The 20,036-nt window shown below is 39.4% G+C and overlaps 2 protein-coding genes across 2 annotated transcripts in view; one reads left to right on the top strand and one right to left on the bottom strand.

The window, feature by feature from the left end:
* Nucleotides 1–20,036, top strand: part of LOC113674142 (uncharacterized) — a 108,159-nt gene that overhangs the window by 24,898 nt on the left and 63,225 nt on the right. Inside the window, exons 36-61 of the mRNA XM_089188385.1 lie at nt 3,346–3,487; nt 3,954–4,258; nt 4,672–4,810; nt 5,401–5,726; nt 6,027–6,168; nt 6,526–6,848; nt 7,077–7,218; nt 7,672–7,997; nt 8,671–8,812; nt 8,911–9,233; nt 9,758–9,902; nt 10,331–10,659; nt 11,159–11,300; nt 11,800–12,122; nt 12,786–12,927; nt 13,522–13,847; nt 14,232–14,373; nt 14,687–14,991; nt 15,640–15,778; nt 16,031–16,356; nt 16,816–16,957; nt 17,081–17,403; nt 17,845–17,986; nt 18,458–18,783; nt 19,170–19,311; nt 19,674–19,996. Of these exons, the coding sequence (XP_089044511.1) occupies nt 3,346–3,487; nt 3,954–4,258; nt 4,672–4,810; nt 5,401–5,726; nt 6,027–6,168; nt 6,526–6,848; nt 7,077–7,218; nt 7,672–7,997; nt 8,671–8,812; nt 8,911–9,233; nt 9,758–9,902; nt 10,331–10,659; nt 11,159–11,300; nt 11,800–12,122; nt 12,786–12,927; nt 13,522–13,847; nt 14,232–14,373; nt 14,687–14,991; nt 15,640–15,778; nt 16,031–16,356; nt 16,816–16,957; nt 17,081–17,403; nt 17,845–17,986; nt 18,458–18,783; nt 19,170–19,311; nt 19,674–19,996 (6,027 nt within the window). The remainder of the gene's footprint in view (nt 1–3,345; nt 3,488–3,953; nt 4,259–4,671; nt 4,811–5,400; nt 5,727–6,026; nt 6,169–6,525; nt 6,849–7,076; nt 7,219–7,671; nt 7,998–8,670; nt 8,813–8,910; nt 9,234–9,757; nt 9,903–10,330; nt 10,660–11,158; nt 11,301–11,799; nt 12,123–12,785; nt 12,928–13,521; nt 13,848–14,231; nt 14,374–14,686; nt 14,992–15,639; nt 15,779–16,030; nt 16,357–16,815; nt 16,958–17,080; nt 17,404–17,844; nt 17,987–18,457; nt 18,784–19,169; nt 19,312–19,673; nt 19,997–20,036) is intronic.
* On the bottom strand, nt 678–2,204 carry LOC149037047 (alpha-1A adrenergic receptor-like). Its single transcript, XM_089186262.1, has one exon. The coding sequence runs from the start codon at nt 2,001–2,003 to the stop codon at nt 870–872; it is 1,134 nt and encodes a 377-aa protein (XP_089042388.1). The 5' UTR covers nt 2,004–2,204; the 3' UTR covers nt 678–869.

Raw genomic sequence — 20,036 nt, 5'->3', positions numbered from 1 at the left:
TGGTAGGTATAATTCGAGCATTGGACATTTCAGCCGATTCAATTCTTTGTTCAAACTAGTTCATAATAATAATACGTCGTGGTTGGGAAAGGTGGGGTTTAATGATGATAATGCCAAAGACATTTCTCATGTAGTCTTGCTGCTTTATTGCTGTATCCAGCTGCTGTTTCTTTATGATCTGCTGCCTTCTCACGCTACGATCATTTTCTCTTGAGAAATTTTTCATTTCTTGTACGTAATTCGCTCTAGTTTTGCTTTCTCGTTGCTCCGTTTACTGCAGCAGGAACATAAACGTTAGACGAGCGAACTTAAGTACAGAAATGCAAAGGCATTGGTGAAGGCAAAGGCAAAGAAGTCCTTTCACGCTTTGCACCCCAACATTATTGGGCCTATACTGTTCTGTATACATTTCCTGTGGTACTGACAAGGATAATTTGTCTAACAACTAAGAGCTTCTTTGGTTGGTGATCTTTGGTTTTCTTCTCGTGAAATTACTGCAGTACCGCTTTGAGGAGAAATGAATTGCATGGTGCGTCTAAGAGTTTAAGATTTAATACTTGTAGCCCGCAGTATCCTAGTATTTCCTCGCTTGCAGCAGTAAATTCCGTTCTTCGCCAGTAGTGAGTCGTGATTGCCCGATAATGTTAGAAAATTTATTTTTGTTCCATGTCCCTTGCTTTTGGTAAATGATAACACCTTTATTTCATTCGATCACAGAGCTAAAAACTGTGATGGCTCTCACTATGTTTTACAATATCATTAAAGTTGTCTATTCGGTACAATACACTAAGATCGGATACACTGAAATTGCTTTAGAATTTTAGATTAAGGTATGCTCGGATCGACTGAAGCGCACAATGTCTTTAAATTTACAAAGCAGTATCCAGTATTTCGTCGTTATTCGCAGACACTTTACAATTTCGTCGATTCCTGCAGTTTGCTGTAGATGGAGACTTCATTTCTGTTAGAGTTTTTTGCCCTCGTTTGCCTGTCTCGTCTCTCCTTGTCCTGAAGCAATAACATAAAATATTTCGTAATCCTTGACGATAGCTGTGAACAAATGACAAACAAATGACGGGATTGATAACAGTCGATGCGTATTGGCAAAGATCGCCCATAAAACTCACTACTTTCATTACGTTGCAGGGAAATCGAAAAACCTTTCTGTGTTGCAAATAAGAAAGCATGGGTATGGTAACAGTTAGGTAATACGTCACCATGGTAACTGCTGATAATTGAATCGCCCTTTTTCTCTTCTTGAATAAGTTTCGTTGAATATTTGGGCCAGAATTAGCCAGCGCTTTACTTTGCTTATGTAACGAAACAGCTATGGCTGTGTACAAAACTACTGATAATAAAAAAGAACCGCAAGTATTAAGAAACAATTGCACATAATAAAATATTGCGAAGTATGTTTCTTCTGTGATGGCGGAAACCAATTTTACTTCACAAAAGGTCTTATTGTCTCTTATGTGAAGATCCTGGCTAACAAGATGATTAGAATTAATAGCGGCAGCCAGAATCCAAGTAGAAGCAATAGCTATGACTCGTATCTTTCTTGAAACAAGCCCAAGTCTCACTGGAAATAGAATGGCGACAAATCTGTCAATCGCTATCCAGACGAAGCTTTGGGAAGAAACGGCAGGAGAAACTTTGGCAACGAAATGTATAGACTTGCAAGTAATCGATCCAAAGATCCCATCAACGTACCAACGCGTTAAAGTTGAACCAGTCGCCATTGAAACAATTTCAAGGGGAAGCAAAGCCAACGGAAAAACGAGATCAGACACAGCCATGTTCACGATGAAGTAGTTCACCGTTTTTTGTAGATCACGGTGTTTGTAAACGATAATGATTATGAAGATATTTCCGAAAAGGCTGCCAAGCAAAAGAAAGCAGTACATACAAAGTTTGAAGTTGTCCACTGCAGCAGGCAGCTCTTGGTAAGAACAGTTCGTTTGCTGATGGTCATGTTCAGTCTCATTAAGACCTTGCAAAGGCATTGTATTTCTTGGCAACGAGATGGATATTACTCTGTCAGGTCTCAAGGAAGCGGTGTATTCTTCTTTTGACAGAACCTTTAAACACCTTTTGACACTTGTGAAGTAAACTTGAACTTTGTATGAGTCTTACGGAGTGAAATATGTGCCTCTGTCAATAAGAACAGAATTCACTTCCAGGGGAGTTGCTCAATTAAAGAAAGCTTCATAGTGCTTTCCTCTGCAATTTAATCATGTTGCTTTGCATTTTTTAATTATTGGGTCTTAATGGAAAAACACTCGCTACTGAATGGTTCCATCTGAATAAACAAAGCATATCAAGCTTGGACTTTTGAATAAGATGTACGTTTGATTAGGATTAACTTCCATTTAAATGAAAACTGTCTTCTTGACATAACATATGTGAAAAAACTATCACCATCTTTGTTCTATTTTTTGAACTTAAGGTTAAAAATACAAAGAAATAAAAAAAAATCCTGAAAAAGAGTTCTCTTTTACAAACAAAAAAAACCAGACTCGGATAAAAAAGGAGGCGAAACCAAATCAAGACAAACTAAATGCACGAAAATGACTGCAGCACAAGAAGGGTAAAAAACATGAGTCCTTATTTTTTTATTAACGAATAATTAAAATTCAACACTAGCCCCGACTTCATTACAATCTTTTTCCATTGTATTGTTCAACACGTTGTAATTAGACCTCCTCGATTTAAAAACATTGAACAGCAGCTGTTTCCTCGACCCATGAAGGGCCAACCGACTGACAGGTTATTAAGCTTAAGATTAAGTGTATGAAAACGAAAAGATGATAACACTTAATGGAAAATGCTGACTTTGAACAATTATGTTAGGTTCTCTAAATCTTTGAGTCTGGTCAAGGGAGAAATAGTTCAGTTTCGAATAAAAATGCAGTTATGCTTCTAAATCAGTCGATTAAGCCACAGCTTGTTAATGGTACTTGTACTTCAGGCATTTCACTCAAAATCGACCTACGATTGAATCATCCCTGACACAAGTCAGTGTCAAAATCGGTAAAACGGATCAAAAACCAGCATTTTAAAAGAATATAAATAAACTTACGGCCGTATCTGAACGTGCGCACTGAAGTAAATCATAGATTTGGAGCATGTAGGCTCATTCGCTTTAAAACAGACAAACAAACAAAAAAACAAGTGTTCTTTCTTTCTGTTTTCATCTATTTTGTGCGGATAATGTTGAAAACTGAAGTCAAATAGTGTTGTCAAAGTTACAGAAATTTCTGTATTAAACAAGTTGGAACAATTGTATAGTTTGTTATTCACTAGAAGGTATCATAGTGATATTAATCGTAAACCATTTTTTTTCAGTATTTTACGGGGAACAGGGATCAGAACAGTATTGTCCATCACGGTCTCTACCCTAATATCAAAGCTTACATAATCAGAGTTCACCCATGGGGATGGTACAGACATATCTCCATGAGAGTGGAATTCTATGGATGCGCAGAAGGTGAAAATACAACACTATTTTTGTTGATCTATACTATACTTACAGGCTTTTTTTTACAACCTAAGTTTCAGGTACATTTTTTTAGGAGTGAATGCAAAAATCGGTATTTCATTTTCAGATATTAGGCACTTTTCATATTAACATGGTATGCCTAAATTCTCTCCACCCTAAAAATATTTGACGACAGGAACGCAAGAAACAACGGTGATATCTTTATGCTGTAAATGGTTTTCACATTTGATTGTGTAGTCTAATCGTCCGAGTGAGACTAGTCTTGAGTAGGACTGTTGTCGGTAGTAGTGACTGACGTTTCGACAATCAGAGCGGAAGTTATCAACACTCAGCTCAAGTGAAGAGTTATAAGTCAGTCGAGTGTTATAAGTCTGGTTTGTAAAAACTGATCGTTCAGTTTATGAAATAACAGGATGAAAAAAAGCTAATTAATGTTCTTCTGGAAACTTTTCAGATCGTTGTGCTATGCCACTTGGTTTAGAAGACAAACGCGTGCCAAATGGTCATCTCACAGCTTCTACTTACTACAATCATCATTTGTCTCCTTGGCACGGTAGACTAAACAGCCGCTGGTCATGGAGTGTGCGAACGAGACGGGTAGGGGAATGGTTTCAAGTGAATTTTGTAGAGCTGATGCGCATAAAAGGCGTGGCCACCCAGGGAAGACAGGATGCCGCTCAGTGGGTGAGAGCATATTCAGTCCGTTACAGCCCAGATGGAATGAATTTTATACCCTACAAGGAGAACCGTGGTGTCAAGGTAGGTGACTTAACCCTGTACACTCTAAGATTAGTATGTATAATCTCTATACCATTTTCTTTACGTTTCCCATAGAACAGTAAGGAAATTTTGTTGTAAAATCATCAGGTTCGTTACTAAGCTATCATTTTTTTCTTTTTTCTCGTGACTTGTGAATGTTTAATTCAAGGTAATACTCCAAGTAGGAAATAAATGCTAGTAACTCTTATGGTTCCAATGGTTAATTAAGTTATAAAGCATGATAGAATTTGGTTATTGATATTGTTCAATCCTAAGAGCTGCAAGCGCTTAAGCTGCAAGCATTAAATTTACCAGTAAAGATGTTCACGTTAATTTTGCATTCTGGTCATAGCGTCGTTCCCTTACGCAACTGCGTCACTGTCTTCTTTCCATTTTTGGACATCTTTTTGTAGATCTTCACTGCCAACACGGATCGGCACTCAATTGTCTATCATCAATTCATGAGACCCTTCTCAGCCATTTATGTCCGCATCTATCCTAAGAGTTGGTACAGCTGGATTTCCATGAGAGCTGAGTTTTATGGCTGTTCAGGTACACTAAGATTACAAAACCTACGAAACAAATGTTGTGTTTACTATTTGGTCATCGGGAAGAATGCGACGATATCATAAATCATTCAAAACTGATTGGGCAGCAAATTTGAAGAAGCCATCGCTTAAAATAGGAGACGAATGAGCTAAAATTGGCTTAATGGGCTACGTAAAACTCACTTTTCTGAGTTTTAGAAGGATAAGGTTCAACTTTTACGCACGGGTTTTGGAAGAATAATAGTGTACCTTTTATTTGCACACACACAAAAAATAATATGGGAGATTTGCAACGAAGAAGGACTAACCTTGTACACATGAAAATGCACAAACTCGGTCATTCTTGTTTGTTTGCTTGTTTTTTGCTTTTGAAAGGAGGAATTTAATGGGATGATATATTGGTGTATGGAAAATGTCAATATGGCTTTTTGCTTACTTTCCGAAAAGAAACTGTATGGCTTATTTTCTATTAAACATTTTTGGTCTGTCAAAGAACACCTTGCTTGACACCCCAACGAGACTTCGTAATCATCGCGAAGTTTGTCAAGGACAAACCAGGAATGCATTTAAACTTTATTTATCTTCTTTTATCAGCATCTTTGTGCAACCGTGCCTTGGGAATGCAAAATGGTCGTATTCGAAACAACCAAATCACTTCATCGTCAGAGGTTAACCGTTTCCATACTGCCTGGCTTGGTAGACTGGGGCGAGTGAAGACTGGCCGTTATATAGGGGCCTGGTGCCCAAAACACAGGAATCATCTTCAGTGGTTGAAAGTGGACTTTGGTCGACTGATGAAAATAACCAAAATTGCCACACAAGGAAGACAGGATGCTGGTCACTGGGTGACGTCATACTACGTGTCATCTAGCATAGACAACGTTCATTGGGCAATGTATCGCTTCAGAAGCTCTAACAAGGTGAGGTCACATCTTTTTTAAAGGACAAGTATATAGTTTTCATCTCTGCTATGACAGTTAGCACGTTTATAGTAACTTTACTAACCTAATTGTGTTTTGACTGGCTGCGCCTCTTGCGGGTTTAACGTTATTGGTTTTGAGCATTTCTACGTCATTTCTGTGATCAATGAGAGTATTAACAAAGAAAAGTTTTGATAGGTTCTGCTTTCGGTAATAGCCGTAGACCAATGAGTTAGCGAGAGTTCCTGTTCTTATTTATAAATATTGTATGCCTGATTTTAATAATCTTATCTCAAACAGCTGTTCCAAGCCAATCGTGACCAAAACACTATCGTGATGAATGCAATCAATCCTTCCATAAGATGTCGATTTTTACGTCTAAATCCTCGTGGATGGCACGGTTGGCCATGTTTGAGGGCAGAATTTTATGGATGTCCAGTTGGTTAGTAATAAATGTGATTTAAAATTTTTGTGTACATTTTACTGCGAGGTGAAAACTCGCCTGGAGCATGAAAGAGACTATATCCTAAATCTTTGTTTTGGAAGGAAGAAAAGTACCAAATTGAATGAAAAAAGCAAAAATGAACAAGGGCGATGAGGATGGGAGAAACTGAAACTATTGTAAATAACGACCTCGAAGATTATGACGTATACACTTTCCTTTAGTTAAGTTTGTCAAGGCACAGTGTTTTAGTTTTGTTTACAACTTGGATTTTAGTTTCGTTTATAACTTGCATTTTTCAGTATCCAGTTACTGAAAATGATAATATGTCTTAATAATGTCTTAATTTTCCCTCAGATCGCTGTGATGTTCCTCTTGGTATTCAGGACGGTCGCATCACACGCGCTATGTTCACAGCCTCCTCCATGTACAACCACTACTACGGTCCTTGGAGCTCAAGACTGCAGGCTCAGAATCATGGCTCCTTCCGAGGAGGCTGGGTCGCTAAGTACCGTAACACTCACCAGTGGCTGCAGATTGACTTAGGAACAGTGTCCATTGTTAAACGCATCGCGACTCAGGCTCGATATGATGCAAACCAATGGGTTACATCATACACTGTATCCTATAGTAACAATGGAGTCAGATTTTTCCCATACAAGCAGGCAAGAAGAACAAGGGTAAGTGGTTTTATTCTATTGAACAAATTCATATTTCCTTCCAGCTATATACATCGTGTTTTGTACGTTTTAACTGAAAGCGGAAGCGTATCATTGTAATTTTCAAATTTTCCTGGTTCCCCATAAGGAATAGTTCCCTAGAACCTAGTCAGTTTGCAAAACGATCGATGAAAATTCAACCTTTTCTTCAATGTGACTGTACTACAACCGAACGGTTTGTGTTTACAGCTCTTCCAAGGAAACACTGAACGATACTTTGTTGTGGTGCACAAGCTCCGCCCGGCCATAAGGGCCCGTTATATCCGAATTCAGCCAAGGTCCTGGTATGGATACATTGCCATGAGGGTGGAGTTGTACGGATGCCGACTGGGTATGTAACACAATGATACCGATCTTGTTTTACAAAGAAAACGGAGCAGAAATGAATAATCAGTTAGTGACTTCAGAAACAATTATCATTGGATGTGGATATTGTTAGTAAAAGAGCAGTTAGTACTATGGGTCAGTGGGTGGGAATGTGTCTAGACACCGGGAACCTCAGAATGTTCCGCGGGTCCCGACACAACGGGACATCATTGTAGTTTATTAAACGTTGTGGCTGTCATATTTAGTGGTAGGAAATGTGGTTTGCGTGGTTTTTTAGTTTCTGTCGCCTTATACAATTACTTATTATTTCTTTTGCTCATGTACTTTTAAGTCTTTGTAATTTAGCCTTTGTTTACCAGTTGCACTGTTTTTTATGGTATAATATTTTATGCTCTTGCATAGTGACAAAGTCTGATTCAACGCTTTTCTTAGTAACCTCTTTCTTTTGGAAACACAGGTCACTTGTGCAATCGGCCAATGGGATTACAGAACAACAGATTGAAAAATCATCTCATGACGTCATCATCTCGATGGGACAACTTCCATGGTCCTTATCGAGCGCGGCTTAATATCCGTCGCCATGGCAGATGGATCGGAGCCTGGTCTGCACAGTACAATAACCGTTATCAGTGGATTCAATGTGACTTCACTGGACCTGCAAAAATTATAAGGATTTCCACCCAAGGGCGACAGGACACTAATCAGTGGGTCACGCAGTATTACGTGACACGTAGCTTGGATGCGGTGAATTTTAGGCCCTATCAAGAGAGAAATTCAATAAAGGTAAGTAAAAGAAGGAATATCAAAGTAGTTGAACATTTCACAGTATGTTGCTCTTGTTAGCCTGGACTGAACATCATACTGTAAGAGTGACAAATATACGTGGCTTCTGTTGCTCTACAGATTTCAGGCCGAATCAGAGGTCTTAGGTCTGTTTTCTTCTCCTTTGGGGAAGGGAGAAGAAAATTGTCGGAGCAGTTTAAACGCTGTTAGCTCTCAATAAGGACGAAATAAAAAGACAATTTCAACTCAAATTGGACGCAAGGTTCGGTAATTGAGCCCCCCCTAGCACAAAAGTGATAGACGATCACTCTTAATATGGCGCCACTCATCCTCCCCTAGGCACTTTCCGTTTCCTTATTGTTACGTTGTTGCGTCGCTCGTCAGTGCTTCCGATCAAACGGACGCTCGGTAATACATCCGCACGAACGGAAGCTTGGTAGTACTTTCGAACGAACGGAAGTTCGGTAATACTTTCGAACGAGCGGAAGCTCGGAAATACTTTTGAACGCACGGAAACTCGAAAATATATTCGAACGAACGGAAGCTGGGTAATACTTCTGAACAAACGGAAGCTCGGAAATGTTTCCGAACGAACGGAAGCTCCGAAATACTTCCGAACGAACCCCAAAATGCGCATGTTCTAACTCTCGTTTCATTACTTTTCTCTGTCCAGTATTTTACAGGTAACCGTGATCAGAATACTATTGTTAGTCACGCTTTCATCCCTGCGCTTAGATGTCGCTATGTTCGAGTTCACCCTTGGGGATGGTACAGGCATATCTCCATGAGACTTGAGTTCTATGGATGTCTAACAGGTAAGATGAATAAAAAGGTTTTCTTATTTCCACTGGAAAAACATAGCAATTTTTTAAAACGTAATCATCTAAACTAACTTTTGTTTTTACCTTCATAGACAAATGTACCATGCCTCTTGGTATGGAGGATCATCGCATCTTGTCGGGTCATCTTCGGGCCTCGTCGTCGTACAACTATAACCACGGACCTGACCGAGCACGACTAAATATCTATAACGGACATGGACGAACAGGAGCTTGGGTAGCAAAGTACCGGAATGCTAATCAGTGGCTGCAGATCGACTTGAGAATAATGAGTATCATTAAAGGAATCGCTACACAAGGAAGAAGAGAAGCCCATCAATGGGTTAAGAGTTACACACTCTCCTACAGTGCAAAAGGTCTACGCTTTAGACCATATGTCGCGTATGGCAAGGTTAAGGTGAGATGATGTATCAAAGTATATGATAATTTCTCCACGTGTCAACTTTTCTTAGCTTTCTTTGATATTGAAATATCAAATTCTTGTTACATGGACTTGTATAACGTCGTAATCAATGATACCTATACTGACTATCATTGTGGAGGCTTCTGCGTCAAAAACTCCTCATCATGAACACAATTATATTTCAATGTACCTTTTGACTTCAGGCTTACTCTCTTCTCCAGGCTATGCTTGTATCAGTGAAACTAATCTTTACTATCCGCCATTAGTTTATTTATATATCTTTTAAAGATGTGACAAGATTTTTGGACGACACCATATCGATTTTCGTAGACATCACGTGCAATAAATTTTTCATGAATATTTCTAGCCAAGGTAATTAATTTGGAAGATCTTTGCAGATTGATGTATGTATCTGATTCTTATCTTTACAATCTCAATCTCAACCTCACCGTAGCGTCTTAAAACCTTTCTCTTTTTCATATTTGTATTTTTCTTTTAAAACTTCTTTGTTTTAACAGTTATTCCGCGGCAACTATGATATCTACCACACACTTTCATACAAGATAATCCCAGCGATCAAGGCCAGGTTTGTTCGTATTCATCCTAGAAGTTGGCGCAGTTACATCGCGATGCGTGTAGAGTTGTATGGATGCAGATACAAGGGTACGTTTAAAGAGAATAAGATTACACCAGGCAGATTTTGCCCTCAATGCCAGGTTTAAGTTCCTGTGTTATAAACTCTATATTGTACAATGTCATGCTTGAGAACTAAAGGAAACTAACGCAGAGTAACACATCGGAAATGCTACGTTGCGAATATGCAGCGTGCGGCGTGATAGACACAACTTACAGACGTGACTTTAGAAGTGATATAAGTTTTTCTTAAAACGTCAGTTTATCTCAGTTCAGTTATTAGAGGAAAAATCGAATAGTATAAGAAATAGGCGAACGTTACATGAAGTTACCAACGTATTACTTGCAACGTTGTAGAAAGCAACTTTCAAACATAGCAGAACACTGTGATATAATTTGTCCTCAAAACTTCAATTTATTTTACTTAGTTTTCGTTTCATTTCATTTGCATTCCTCAGAACGTTTCTGTGACCGAATCCAAGGACTTCAAAGAGGTACAATAAAGAATGCAGCTTTTACTGCCTCATCCCAATGGGACAAATATCATGCCCCATTCCGTGCCCGGTTGCACATCCCCAAACAAGGACGGTACATGGGGGCGTGGTCCTCCCGCCATAACAACCACAATCAATGGTTGAAGATTGACTTGGGCAGACCAACCAAGGTCACTGGTATGGCAACACAGGGACGCCAAGATGCAGACCAGTGGGTGACAGCATATTATGTTTACTACAGTTTGGATGGAGTACGCTTTTCTCGAGTCACCTACTGGTGGGATGTTATAAAGGTTAGTGGTTGAACTGTACACTTTCAAGTTCAGTTACCTGTTTGAACACTGGAATAAAAGTCGTTCGTCTGGTCAGTTCATCTGGGTTTAGTCCTTAAAAGGAAAGTTGTTGGTTACGTCAGAATCGCATGATCAAAAAGTTATTTAACGAACGTCACTCTGTCACTGTCACAGGAGGGAGTCGCTAGTAGACGATCAGTGTCAATGATCGACCATCGGAAATGTTTGTATTCTGCTCATATAAACGCGACCCATTGTCATGAAAAGCAAAACTAATTGACCTCAATTGAACCATAATCAGTTCCTAAGTTAAAGCTTTATATTTGGACTAATGGCTAACCTGAAAACACGAATTAAGATTGGATTATTTACAAAACGATTTTACTCTTTTGTCTTTTTTTTTTTAGTGTTAGTATAGAAAGACTTAAGGTTGCGAAGGAAGTATTTTTTGCGTAAAGTAATATATCACTGTGAAATATTTTTCTTAATTGCGTTTTAGACTTTTCGAGGAAATTATGATCGAAATGGTGTCCAAACGCGCTCGTTCAACCCTCCTCTTTATGCAAGATTTATTAAAATCAATCCTCGTGGCTGGCGATCACACATCTCGATGAGGGTAGAAGTGTATGGTGGGGCATGGAGTAAGTCAAGAACATAAGCTTGTACAATTTGTGAGAAGTGTAACGTTACACTGACTATGTGACCACATGAGAGCAACTTGTCACATAGAAATGCTATTTATCGGCTTTGCACAAACTACTTTCAATGTTCAAAATTTGAAGAAAAAAGTTGGTTAATCTCTGTTGAGCGTTGAATTTCCTCTTCGAAGAGATAATTATTTAAGTGTTGAATTTGGAGACATATGGCCTGGAGTTGCTCTGGATTCAACTCATTGCCTCACTATCTCGCAGCGCTGTGCAAGTTGGAACTCTGAACGATTTAAACTAAGCCATTATGAAGATGAAAGATAAATTGTATATTCAATTTAAGAGAACAATATTGAAACTAGAAGAAGGTTTCCCTTCAATAACGGTGAAGGGTAAGAAGATTATGGGGGCAGTTTTTTAGCCAAAGGTAAACTCCTTATTACATAAAACTTTATTTAGAATATTATCACATTTTTGCTTTGATTTTTTGAAGGTAAGTGCGATGTTCCCCTTGGAATGGAAGACCACCGTGTCCCTGATCAACTCATCACTGCCTCCTCCTACTACAACTACTGGGGTTCACCGAGAATGGCCAGGCTGCATCAGAGACGCGTTGGCAAGTTTGGAGGCTCCTGGTATGCCAAGCGGAACGACAAACGCCAATGGTTGAAGATAGACATGGGTGGACAGACACGGGTGTCACGTTGTGCTACTCAAGGCCGTCAGAATGCTGACCAATGGGTAACAAGTTATTACGTGTCCTACAGTGTGAAGGGATACCGGTTTGTGACATATAAAGAGTACGGACGTACAAAGGTCAGTAAGATTTCTAATCAGGGCAGGTGGGGGACGATCTCTCTCACAAGTCATTTTTCCTACTCTCTGTTGCACACTTTTTACAATGTTAGTTCTAAGAATTTGACGTGAAATTAAATAATGTCTCTCAGCTTATATTGTTCTTTATTATCACTTGTCGGCTTGTCAGTGTATAAGAGAAATTACTTCATGGTCTTGGGGTAAAAGGTTGAAATGAGGAGTGGTGCGACCGAGGCCTTCAAACTTTGACTCTTTTTGAGTAGATCTTTCCATTTTGTTGCCTATCTGAAAAAAATCACCAATTAACTTTATAGAGTAATAATACGTCATCCCCTTAACTCCTAAAGTTGATTAAAATGTAACATCTCCTTACAATACCAACACGTTATAAGCGAACAGATGACGAGAGTGGGCACATTTTGTCAAACAGAAGGCGTTTCCATGATACAAAGCCGAATCCTCTGTAATGGAGAATTATAAATAAGATCTTGATAGTTGAAGCATAGAAGGGGCAAATGAAAAAGAGCTGATTGATGAAAAGCAAAGAAAATTAACACTTTGAGTGTTCTTATTCTTTGTGCAACCGTCTCCTATTGCTATTATTAATTACATTTGTAAGAAATAATATATGAGTAAACTGCACTTATTATTATTCCATTTCAGATATTCCCAGGCAACTTTGACCGATATGTGGTCGTAACACACCGATTCCTTCGACCAATAGTGGGACGTTACTTCAAGATACACCCAGTCACGTGGCGAAGCTGGATCTCCATGAGAGTAGAATTATATGGCTGCGTCATTGGTACGACAACTTGTGTAATATTATGATAGGTTATTCACTTAGATATAACACTATCTCATCTCTCTTTACAGCCCTAGAGCTATCGAGTGCAGATAATCAAAGTGTCGTCTAGATCCATTATATTAACTTGAGTGAGTTGCACCTCGATATTTTTAGATCTTTGAGGCGACTTGCAAAACTACCTACAACTGAAAGAACTAAAAAATTTTAGTTCAGTCAGAAGAAGAAGTACCGAAATGGAAATGGAAAAAGAGCCAAAGACAACTTTCGAGACGGATTGAAAATAATCTGAAATTGAAACTAAATCTTTGAGAATTCACAACCTTAAACAGACCTCCGTTTTACAATAGAAGGTGCATTTCTTTCATGCGTTACGTATAAAGCAGTTGGTGTGATTCTCAAAGAGAGAACTCTATCAAGGTGAACCTTGCAAACGAAGTTAACAATACAATAACTTCTTCCATAAGCGGCTGCCTATGGTGTTATATGCGGCTGTGCTCGAAAAGGTGACGTATAGCTTTTATTAAAACCCCTATGTCTTGAAAGCAAACCACATGCATTCTCAAATTCGTACTTTTCTCTCACAAAATGTAGGCCCGAGATGTGACAAACCACTAGGAATGAAGAATGGCCGCATTCACGCTAATCAACTCACAGCAGCATCAATATGGGACCGAAATCATGGAGCAAATAATGCCAGGCTTCATTGGCGAAGAACCGGTGCAAGAACAGGCGCTTGGTCAGCTCGTCACAATAATCATTACCAGTGGCTACAAGTGGATTTCAAACGCTCCGTGCGGATTATAAAGATCGCCACCCAAGGACGACAAGATGCACGTCAGTGGGTGACGAAGTACTACGTCAGATACAGTCAAGACTGCGCGCATTTTGCCGACTATGAGGAGAACAGCAATAGAAAGGTAACAAGAAACTATCTTCAATAGAACCATAATAAACATAATTTGTGTTCGAAATGTCTCCCTGGTTTAAATGTTATGTGAGCTTTTCAATCTCTCTATCATACTTTCTAATACGGACAACTATACTCCAGCAAAAAGTGGGAATATTTATACAGTGTTATCGGTGAATCATATCCTATAATCGTCGTTAATTGATTGGAAAGCCTTTTAAGGGAAATATTCTTGGGTAAAATTTGGTTTATATGAGGGAGAAATGATATCTAAGTGAGCGTCGTTTTTGCCAGTTGAGTGGAATGGTTGGCCAAATGACTTTGTAGCGAAAATCTTATATATCTTATATATACATTTATTTTTCCTCCTCCCCTTTGTTTGTTTCTTTTTCAGTATTTCACGGGAAATAGAGACCAAAATACTGTGGTAATACACAGATTTTATCCACCAATCAAAGCGCGGTTCGTTCAGGTTCGTCCGTGGGGATGGTATGGACATATCTCTATGAGAGTGGAGTTCTATGGATGTGTTGAAGGTGTGACGAATTTGTATTTTGTATCAGTAAAATTATGGACTTAATTGGAGATCGCTGTTTTTACACTAAGGCTATTATCAATATTCCTTCATGTATCTGGCTGTTTTGGTTTGAAAGGATTTTAACCTAGGCCTCCCAAATACTACTATTGTACCAAAATCAAATGAGATACGAAGTCTCATGTTGGAAGCGTGGCAAAATGTAGTAGGCTGTTCGTTCCCGTGCATACTTAGCTTTTGAGTCCTACAAAAGTGTTAGGAAAGCCACTTCTACACTCTCAATGCTTGATCAATTAATCTCCTTTACCTTGCAGACCGCTGTAACATACCTCTGGGTCTAGAAGACAAACGTCTCAGTCCAGGGTCTTTGTCAGCGTCTACTTACTACAATCATCACCTGTCACCATGGCATGGCCGACTGAACCACAGATGGTCATGGAGTTCTCGGCGCAGAGATGTTCACCAATGGTTCAAGGTTAACTTTGGTTATGTAACAAGATTTAAAGGAATAGCGACCCAAGGAAGGCAGGATGCAAATCAGTGGGTAAAGACCTACATTGTCAGATACAGTGGTGATGGTGTTAGTTATGTGCCTTACACGGAAAACAGGCGCATTAAGGTGAGTTTTTATTAAAATATGGATGATAAGGGTGAAATTTTGCAGTTGATCGTTTTGGAGTAGCTGTAGTTTCCGATTTTAATTAGCATGTGTAATTCTGAGCATACAGCGTTTCTTGTCGATTGAAAATAATTCTTTCCACATAAAAATTACCTCAATATTTTTTAACCTTGGACTAGTGCAATTTCAACTCAGCGGAGTTTTAATTTGAGTTAGAGATCACTTTCGCTCGTCTGAGTAAAATCTGTACTGAAGTTTGGACAATTTATTTTTCTTTATACAATTCAGATTACCAGGCATAGAAAGAAAAAATTTTCAATAGGGTGTCGAAAGTAATCAAGGATAACATAGCTTTTACTTTCTTATGTTCTATGATTGGCTAGAAAACTCGCGCCAGGTTAAAAACCAAAACTAATCGCGTCTTTGTCACACGCGTTTTTCGCGCAATTCCTGTGCTTTGAGCAGTTTGCGCACTTTTACTATTAATTCTCATTGGATCGCTGTTATATTTTCCTTTCCTTTGAGTAGCTTTTGTAATTTCTGTAATTTTGGTTTTACGACACTCAATCGAAATGCGCTATCTTGATGAAAGGCATATTATTTCTTTATGTTTGCTTATAACCTTCTCACCACCTTCTCATGTCTCAGGTCTTCTCTGGTAATAGTGACAGACATTCCATTGTGTCTCATCGTTTCCTGAAATCTTTCACTGCTGCTTTCGTGAAGATCCATCCAAAATCCTGGTACAGCTGGATTTCAATGAGAGTTGAACTCTTTGGTTGCACAAGTAAGGTTTTTCTCATCTTTGAGAAGAGGAATATCACCTGCAATGAAATTTAGATATACATTTGTAGCAAACCTCTCTGTAAATAGAATAGATACCGATGAAGCGGACTGCAGTCTTCCCCTCCCGAAAACCAATGGAGAAATGTGACGAAAACAGGTCCAATATAAGGTGTTCTTCTCCCCTTACCCCTTTTCCTATTTCGATGAAAAAATGAACAAGTAGCAGTTGACATGCATATCATTGTTTTGCTAGGTGCACTCTGTAGCACTCCTCTAGGTTTACAGAATGGTCGTATCCGTAACAGTAGAATCACTGCATCGTCCGAGTACAATGTGTACCATGCAGCCAGACTTGGGAGACTGCATCTGCATAAGAGAGGTAGATATGTGGGGGCCTGGTGCGCAAAGCACAAAAACAGAAATCAGTGGTTTAAGGTGAACTTTGGACGGCTGATGAAGATCACAAAAATAGCTACTCAGGGTAGACAGGATGCAGCCCAGTGGGTGACGTACTATAGAGTGTCATCCAGCGTCGATGGCATACACTGGCAAATGTATCGCTTCAAAAACAACGATATGGTAGGGAAATGTGACATGTTCGAAGTCTCCTTTTAATGTACACTTGGTTGGTAATAAGTGCGTTTTTACTGATTGAAAGTTTATAGGTTAAGGTGGTAGGGGGTTTCGAAGAGTGAGATTTTGATAGAACCAAATTTAGACAAGCGGACCTAATTCAATGCTGTTTTTACCTTCTTCATAAAAGTGGAAGGAGGTACAAGAGTTATTCTGCAGTTGTAGGCTTAGCGAAAGGACGAACCCCAATTGAGAGCATAGAACTGGGAACAAAACAGCGATTAAAGAAAACTTGGAACCTCTGACTGTTCTGGGGAGTATAATGCTACATCCTTCTATCCCAACTCTGGTCGCTCACAGGCCTCGATAGGCCAAGGTGTAACTGTTTCAGTTGAATATTGTGCTAAACGTCGTTCATGTTTTGGCATAAAAATCACTCTTGTCTTGTGTTTTCTCTTTTTTAAGACTATCCGTGGTAATAATGATCAAAACAGCGTCAAAATACAAGCTTTGACTCCCGCCATATATGCACGAATCATTAAGATTCACCCGTGGGGATGGCGAAGTCACATCTCGATGAGGGTGGAAATCTATGGATGTAGAGCTGGTTAGTAATTTTGTCAGCTTGTCGATAAGTATTCGCCAACGTTGAATTATTACCCCTTCATTTTGATGAACAATTCTGAAAGAGAAATCTTACCAATGATTTGACGCGAACATCTCCTTACAGATCCCTGCGATGTTCCTCTCGGTCTTCAAGATGGCCGTGTTACTCCATCTATGCTCACGGCATCCTCCATGTATAACCACTACTACGGTCCCTGGAGTGCCAGGCTCCAGGCCAGGAATTACGGTTCCACCCGAGGAGGCTGGATTGCGAAGTACAATAACAATAAGCAATGGTTACAGATTGACCTGGGTACGAAGTGTCGAGTGAAGAGGGTTGCTACTCAGGGCCGATATGATGCTAACCAGTTTGTGAAGTCCTATACGGTGTCTTACAGCCTGAAGGGTGACAAGTTCGTGCCTTATACAGAGGGGCGAAAGATAAGGGTATGAAACTAGCCTTCCTATATTTAAGTCTGAATCATTCTAGTATCTGCAAAATAATTGCAGATTTGGTTGCTTGTCCTGTTTCAGAAATTTGATAATGACGGTTCTTTTCCTCAAAAAAGGGTACCCAGGGTCATTGTTATGGAAACAAATATTGCAAATAAACGTAGATTAGTTGGAAATTGCAGCAAGAAAAGGGAAGCCAGATACTTAGCTACTAAAAGAGCAAATTCGAGGAGATGAACCTGGGGCAACCAGAAACGAATCCAATGAAAAGCAGGTCGGAAGACTTGAATTGAGGACCATTCGGTTACTGTGCCTCCTTATGAGATATCCCTTTAAAGAATCATTCCGTTCAAATTTTCAGATATTCGTGACGTTGTTAAAATTTATTACAGATTGTTACTTCATAGAAATGTTTAACATTTTTCGTTATTGCAGATCTTCCAGGCCAATATTGAGAGATATTTTGTCGCAACCCATCGCTTCTTTAGGCCATTTGTGGCTCGATTCGTGCGAATCAATGTCAGGAGTTGGTATGGATACATCTCTATGAGAGTTGAACTTTACGGCTGTAGATTAGGTGAGGAGAAAATAAGGTAATATTAAAAGACTTAATATTGCGTCAGATGTCAACGACTCAAACTTATTTCAAATTGAGTGGTAATGGTAATCTAGGATTGCTTTGGTTTTACTTCACTATGGTTTATGATTGGTCTAGAAAATTCGAGTCACGTTTATCAGCCAGGCATGTGCGAAACATAAACCAATGACGACTTGGTGACTTGAGTTTTCACCTCAGAAGCCTGGGTTTGATTTCAGGACCTGGTGTCACATGCGTGTTGAGTTAGTTGATGACTTTCTTGCTGGCTCCGAAAGTTCTTCAACAGTTCCCCCGGTGTTACTTTCTTTACAAAACCTAAATTCCAAATTCCAAATTCCAATTTGATTTAGGAACATGCGACGAATACCTACCTTGTGCATATCCCCCGTTAAAGGCCATTGAACTTAATTATATAACTTCGTTACTTCTTTCTCTCGCTCTTTACTCAAGGCCGAATGTGTAACCAACCAATGGGCTTACAAAACGGACGCCTCAGAAACCACCTAATGACAGCTTCTTCTCAGTGGGATAAATACCACGCTGCTTTCCTGGCGAGACTTCATCGCCGGCGGGCTGGGAAGTACATGGGTGCATGGAGTGCCAGGAGTAACAACAGATACCAGTATCTACAAATTGATTTCACAAGGCCGTCCAAGATCATCAAGGTAGCTACTCAAGGAAGGCACGATGCTGATCAATGGGTCACGCAGTATTACATTACGTACAGTGTGGATCTGGTCAATTTTGTGGAATACAAGGAGAGAAACAATAGGAAGGTATGAACGTTTATAATCATTAAGATATTATGCAGCGAGAAGAAATTAGCGCCCTAGGGAAATTACGTGACTGCAGTCGACTGGGAAAACATTGGCTCTTTGCAAAGTGAACAAGTAATTGAACATAATGACCATTAGCCCGACGAAAATTGGTAAAAGAGGAAAAGAGCACAAAAGGGGGAAAGAAACTGTAAAGAAGAGAAGAAGGAAAAGAAAAAGAAAGAAAGAAAAGACAAAGGAAAGAAAATAAAAATAAATGATTTACAACACAAACAGAAAATTATCCTCTGCTTGCTTAGCGTCCATGCATAACGTGAATTTTTACGATATACTGCCTTACTTTTCAGAGGTTGCTAATTCACATTTTTTCCCTAATCCTTCAATAGTACTTCACCGGAAATCGAGACCGTAACAGTGTGGTCCACAGCCCATTTAATCCTGCGATTCGATGTCGTTACATCCGGGTTCATCCTTGGGGATGGTACAGACACATCTCCATGAGAGCTGAGTTCTATGGATGTTTCACAGGTGCGGAAGTGTTCATTATATTTAGGTTTACAGCAAACGAATGAGGTATTTTCCAAATTGGTTCCAAAATGGTGAAAAAAAAAAAACTTTTAAGCAAGAAACAACATTATCCACATAGGAAGCAGACGGTCTTCTAACTGAGAACATTGCATTCAGCCCCAAGTTTTTTCCGAATCTTATTTCGGTTTGAGAAATACATGTACTTGTCTAAATAAAACTTTTGGGACTACCGAGCAACTTCACATTTGTGGTAATGGAATGAATTCTTTGTGAAATGTGGCATCTAGTTGTTCTGATTGTTAGCCACGGTTGTGGAGTTGCTCTTACTTGTTAATTGAGGTTAATTTTTCCCTTCTTTTCAGACCGTTGCACCATGCCTCTTGGTATGGAGGATCGCCGTATCTTGTCAGGACATCTTCGTGCTTCATCATCATACAACTACAACCACGGCCCCGATCGATCACGTCTCAACATCTACGCCAGTCATGGCCGCACAGGGGCCTGGGTAGCCAAGTATAGAAACACTAAGCAATGGCTGCAGATTGACTTGAGGCAGATGTGTATCATCAAAGGAATCGCCACACAGGGAAGGAGAGAAGCTCATCAGTGGGTGTCCAGTTATGTTGTCTCATACAGCAAAGATGGCCGAAGGTTTAGAGCTTATGCAGTTGGTGGAAGAGTAAAGGTAAACTTGTACACAACTTTACATTTGTTTGTTCCTTTTT

Source organism: Pocillopora damicornis, chromosome 11 (genome assembly GCF_964200805.1).
Source record: "Pocillopora damicornis chromosome 11, jaPocDami1.2, whole genome shotgun sequence".
Classification (NCBI taxonomy): domain Eukaryota; kingdom Metazoa; phylum Cnidaria; class Anthozoa; order Scleractinia; family Pocilloporidae; genus Pocillopora; species Pocillopora damicornis.
The sequence above is the reverse complement of the archived record's forward strand: the minus strand, read 5'-3'. Positions and strand labels throughout refer to the sequence as shown.

What these genes read in the sequence shown, in the direction of transcription:
- LOC149037047 (XM_089186262.1), bottom strand. Translation starts at nt 2,003, where the DNA reads ATGCCTTTGCAAGGTCTTAATGAGACTGAACATGACCATCAGCAAACG.